The sequence below is a fragment of the Buceros rhinoceros genome, unplaced genomic scaffold (genome assembly GCF_000710305.1).
Source record: "Buceros rhinoceros silvestris isolate BGI_N320 unplaced genomic scaffold, ASM71030v1 scaffold4739, whole genome shotgun sequence".
Lineage (NCBI taxonomy): Eukaryota > Metazoa > Chordata > Aves > Bucerotiformes > Bucerotidae > Buceros > Buceros rhinoceros.
Window position 1 is genome coordinate 11,114 of NW_010429639.1, and position 6,025 is coordinate 17,138.

Consider the following 6,025-nt stretch of genomic DNA (forward strand, 5'->3'; position numbering starts at 1 on the left):
ACCGCTCAGGTAAATAGAAAGGGGACAGGGTGAGGGAGGTATGGAGGCTATTCTGTATTAAAGTTTGAATGAACAGAAATATGCAACTGAAGTTATGCAAAAACTTCACCATGGTTACACATGCACAAAAGAAGTGAGGAACACTGAGAAAGCTTACTGCAAGTAGAGGAAATAAATAGGAAGTTCTGGGGTGTTCTGTTACCATTAAAATGCACTAAGTCAGACAAGGTAAGATTTTTTAAATTTCAAGAGCACTGATGCCTCAGAGAAAGTTCTGAAAAACACTTTTTAGGTATTATAATCTTGACTTTCCATGAATCATTCACCGTATTATCATCAGCTTTTATACTGCATTTTATATCCTTTAGCTTTTTTATTTATCAAGAATAGAAACGATATCACTGTCTCTTGAAGGCTCTATTTCTCTTATGTGTATTCCGGGTAATACCTCGCTTCTGAAATATTACAGTTCTTATCTATAGTTATCCAAGGACTGCACTGGTGATAGCAAGGTCAGAGGAGTGCATAGGCTAACATGCAATAGTCAGTTGATTGGTGGTACTAGTTTCTAACTAGTGCAGCCTAAAAGCTGACAGCACACAAAAGCTTGACGCAAAGGCTGGAGGGGAGACAACTCAGCTTTTTAATCTATTAACAGACTATAGACATGCAATGGGAGTACACAGCCAAAGTCCTACCAATGCTTCCTTTTCTGCTCCCAGAAGGAACATTCAGATAACTTCTCCTGAGGTTGTCAACCATCATACAAAGTTAATGAATGAGGAACCTTCTCCAGATCAATTTTGTTTTGTAATCTGCTTTGTCAGAAAAATATATTACATAAAGGAGGTCGTGCTGTTGTTCTCCTAACCTTCTGCCTTTAAGCTATGCCTCATGTTCTCACAAGGAACTGTTGCTTGGTGCACGCCTTGGAGGTGGGAGAATCCTCATGAGCCGAATGGGTTCTACTCCCTGCCATTAAGCTTGAGCATGTCAAGCCACATCAGTATGTCTGTGGACTTCCTTTCAGAGCTGCAGGTGATAATGCTGAACGACAGCTAACTATTAGTATTTACTGTCCCGTAGACTTTTTCTCTTACGATTCTCTGGTCCCCTCAGCATGCAACAGGAGAAACGCATGGGCCTACTAATGTACCTCACTCACCTCCTTCAGGAGTCATAATTTGCTATTTCCTATTTCAAAATTGCTCATTTAAGTGTTGAGGACAGAGAATGTTATTTTATATAGGAATGGTGTTAGAAAACAAATTTGTTCTTTCCACATAAATCTTATTCCATATGAGTGGCAAGGAAAGAATACTTACCATTTAGGAAGTGCTAAAAAATACAAGTATAAATCACCACCTAACACTTTTCGAAACTCTGAGTAAATTCTGACATCTTTGCTGTAGGTTACCCTCTTTTTTTAATGCTTTCAGATACGATCCTCGTTTCAACACCTGGATTCACCTAGCAAACATGAATCAGCGGCGCACCCACTTTAGCCTGAATGTGTTCAATGGCCTCCTTTTTGCAGTAGGTGGTCGCAACTCTGAGGGGTGCCTCTCCTCGGTTGAATGCTATGTCCCTGCAACTAATCAGTGGCAGATGAAGGCACTTCTGGAAGTGCCCAGGTGCTGCCATGCTAGTGCAGTGGTGGATGGTCGGATCCTAGTCACTGGAGGTTACATTAATAATGCTTACTCTCGCTCGGTGTGCATGTATGACCCCAGCAAAGATAGCTGGCAGGATAAATCCAGCCTCAGCACCCCAAGGGGGTGGCACTGTGCAGTGTCCCTTCTGGAGAGGGTCTATGTCATGGGTGGGTCTCAGCTGGGGGGACGAGCTGAAAGGGTGGATGTTCTCCCTGTGGAGTGTTACAGTCCTTACACGGGCCAATGGAGTTACGTGGCACCACTTCAAACGGGAGTTAGTACAGCTGGCGCTTCCACCCTTAACGGGAAAATTTACTTAGTGGGTGGCTGGAATGAAATAGAGAAAAAATATAAGAAGTGCATTCAGTGCTATAACCCGGATCTCAATGAATGGACAGAGGAAGATGAGCTGCCTGAGGCCACTGTGGGTGTATCCTGCTGTACGATATCCATGCCCAACAACAAGACAAGGGAGTCCAGGGCCAGCTCAGTCTCTTCTGTCCCAGTCAGTATTTGAATACAGGTCTAACCAGCAATAAGTAAAAATGTTTACCAGCGCAGTAGTATAATTAACCCTTTAAGTGACATTTTTGTGCTTGTATAGAAAAAAAGCCAGTGGTGTTGCCACAGTTTTAACTGCAAATTGGCCAGTTTTCATGATATTTAATACAGGTGACATGAAACAGCATATTAGAGATAAGGCAAATTTTCTTAACAGGATGAGAGAGTTAACCCATAACTGCAGAATTTCATTCTCTTCCTGACTTTGCCACTGACTATACTATCTGTGGCAAATAATTTCATTTCTTTGTGCCTTGGTTTCCTTACCTGCAAAATAGGGATAAACTTGCTTCAGAAGATTGTTGTGAGGCCTTTTTAATACCGAGTTTTAAATGCTTTCAGAACCCAAAATGAAAGTGAAATATTGCTAGTTGTAAATCTCAACATACATCAGAAATGTGCTATGCCATCATAAAATTGATCAGTTTTTCTCTTTTCTAAGCATTTTCTATTTCAAAAAACAGAAGGAGAAAAAAACCCACAAAAATATAGCATATAGTATATGATCATTTCCTTTTTGGCCAGTGGTATTCATAGAAAATTTCTCAAAATTTTCTCCTTCAGAAGTTAGAAAGAGGTCCCTATCTTCTGCCATGAAACCCTTTAATTCTCTAATCTAATGCTGCCACATGGCTTTCAAGACCTGAATCCACAGAATACCTTAGCTCCTGTAAGTGCTATGGGCCAGCCCCAAGGGCTAACTCGCATGCCAGATTGCTCTCCAGACCCACATGTGTACACCAAGGAGCAGACCACCGCCCCATCCTCCTCCTCATGCCAGGGAGACTCTCCTGTCATTCCAGGGGGAAGGCATGAAAGCCAGTCAGTATGTCTCCTCTTGTTCCCACTCTTCCCATTTGTGGAAGAATGTGCCTCTGGGTTAACCTCTCATCTGAGAAGGTCCTCACCAATGCAAGGAGCTAGGAGATGCCACAGCAGGGGCAAAACCTGTAAGCTGAGTTCATGCCAGGAGGCACCAGGGGCTAATGGTGTCTGAGTGTGGAGAAGATGCACAAAGCATCTCTCTTACTCAGTATTATTCTGACAAATAACCACTGGAGTGAGGAGTGAAGATGGAATAAAGACTGCATGGTCTGCCTTTATGAATAGGATATATGTGTGGAGAACAGGAATCATGGAAAAACTGGATGAAATCAAAGAGACTTTCTTTAATAGGAATAAAGTGATACCTTAACCCCTTTCTTACCAGTTGTAGGCACAAAATCACCCCAAGTAACCTTCTCCTGGGCATACCATTTTGTATCTCCTTTTGAAGCCTTCATTACAGTCTGATTTGTGGAGATTTTGTTCACATATTTCCAAAGACCAGACTGATACTGTGCCTGTTGAAGTTAGTGAAGTTTTCCCAGTGAGTAGAGTGAAGTCTTTGCTCAACTTAGATTACTTTCCAAGAACTTCTTCAGCATGCAGTGGGGGGATTAAGCATGAAACCTAATCTTATTCCCTTAGCCAAAGGGATATGCAGCCCTGAGAATTTGATACCAAAAGCCTGCTGTAAGCACAAATGTCTACATCCTTCTGTTTTGGAAGAAAAGAAGGATTACACGGAACTAAAATTATTTAGTATAACCAAAAGGGCAGAAGTTCACTCACCTTAACCAGTTCATAGGGGCTTCACTAGCAGATTCCTTAAATTATCGTTGACACCTCCAGGCATGAGAAGGCATGCTCTCAGCAGTGTTTATAAGGCAGCCAAATTTTTATCTCATTTGCAAAAGGAGAATGCTATAAAATTGTAAGTGCAGATGTTGTTGAGGCAAGCATTTTCAGGACTCATGCTCTGCTCTTTGTAGCTTTGTTGCAGCTACATATTGAGCTGATGCTCATGCATGAGCATGACACATTATTAGAGCTGAAGTAATTCAGTCTGTTGGTTAGGATTAAAATCCATGGTCCTGTTTTCCAGTTCTAATTTAGAGTTTGTGTCTACACCCTTACTACAAATTCTATTTTTTGAGTGCTGCATGTTATTAGACTATACTGCATTGCAATGACTTTTGGTCTGAGTAGCACTGTCATATAATTTTGATTAATTTAATTAGCATACAGTTATGTTATCCTATTTAATTCAAATGAATAATAATTCAAATCCAGGATCACAGAACAAAACATGGAATTGTGTGACAGAGTAAGATTACTTTGGCTTAAATATGAAAATGCTGTTCTTGCCCATTTCAGTCACCAAAAGCTTCTCATGGACAAGAGCAAAATCTCTCTTTTCCCAGAGTAATGATGATGTATTCCATATGAAAGCCCATATGCTCCAATCTGCTCCAATGTTTTTTTGTAAAACTTTAATACTATTAGATGAAGTTGCTTATCCATCCAGTCCAATGGAGACACATATCCAATTATAACTCTGTACATACTCCAATTATTTAGTGTTTCTAAGGTACCCGTAACATGGTATTTAGGAATTGACGAAACAATTATTTTGGCCTCAAGCAGACACTGGATGAAACTGTCAGTGCAACTGTCTCTTTTTCCCTTTAGGAATTCAGTTCCAAAATTCTATGAGTAGTCAGATGTTGCTGCACACTTTCCTCTTTGTGAGCCAACACTTCCTGTACATCAACAACCATCTTCTGGTTTTGGGTAGAAAGTTATTTGTAAATGATGGGCTAAGTGCAATGAAACTACTCTCTTACTACTTAAAGGGCTAAAAACTTTGCAGGGCAAATCCTTTTCATCTTACAAAAAAAGTTCTACTGACTTCAGTGGAACTACTGAGTAAGATGTAGAGGATTTCGAACTCGAAGCCAAATTCTGGCAGAACAGTTGATACAGATGCCTGCCAAAACTGTCATACCCAGAAGGAAGACTGCCCCTCAGCTTCCACTGCCCTTGGCCACGACAAATCCATAAAGACATGTCCTAGGACAGGAGCCAAGTACCACTGGCCATATGTTTCTCTGTAGCGCAAATTAGGTATGTACTTCAGGCCAAAAATTTTAGGTAGATTAACAATGGTATTGTTACCAGTTTAGCCACCAGAGTGGCTTTGTATTATTTTCTCTAAACATCTATTTAGGCTTCAACTGCGCATTGAGCCAGGATTTGGCCCTTAATATGTGACAGTATCAGCTGGACTTAATATTATTTTGATTATACCAATGTACTGAGCTATTTGTGACATTTTAATGTACAATCTTGTTTTGTTAGAACTGTGAAAAATGGTTTGTATGTTGTGTTCTGTGGGATGGTGTTCTTTCATTGTCCAGTATTGTATCTTCAATCTCCAGATGTTTAATAACAACATCTCAGTTGAACTTGAAATATTGTACATCCCAAAAAGGAATTTTAAAATGCAGTTTAGGAAATACTGTATATGGTAATATTAAATAGAGCAAAGGGCTTCCAACTCTATGAGATGCAGATTGTTAAAACACTACAGAGATCTTCTTTAATCCTACAGTAATAATTAAAAAAATATGTATATATATATGCTCTTATCTTCAAAATTCCTTTTGCTCACACATTTTATAGTTAGCATCTATGCTTCCAAGAAATTCAAATCTGAAAATAAGCTTTCTTCAATCCGTGAGTGACACAGTTCGATGATGTTTTGGTTTTTTGTTTATACATGCTTGTGTAGGTGCATGGGAGAGTGTGTTACAAGATTGTGAGGGAGGAACTTACAGTTGGAAAGTTATGCTGAAAGGAAGATGTTCTGCTTAGTTCTTAATCCAGATGAGTTCATGATCATTTAATCTCTTCCTGAAGATCATCTTTGCATCAGTCAAGATTCTAGTAAGCTTAAGTGCCAGCTTCTGGCTGGTGCAAGAGGG

The 6,025-nt window shown here is 40.0% G+C and overlaps 1 protein-coding gene across 1 annotated transcript in view; it reads left to right on the forward strand.

Moving 5' to 3' along the window:
• Positions 1–2,172, forward strand: part of KLHL31 (kelch-like family member 31) — a 6,554-nt gene extending 4,382 nt beyond the window's left edge. Inside the window, exon 3 of the mRNA XM_010142698.1 lies at positions 1,440–2,172. Coding sequence (XP_010141000.1) covers positions 1,440–2,172 — 733 coding nt within the window. The remainder of the gene's footprint in view (positions 1–1,439) is intronic.
• Positions 2,173–6,025: the final 3,853 nt, after the last annotated feature.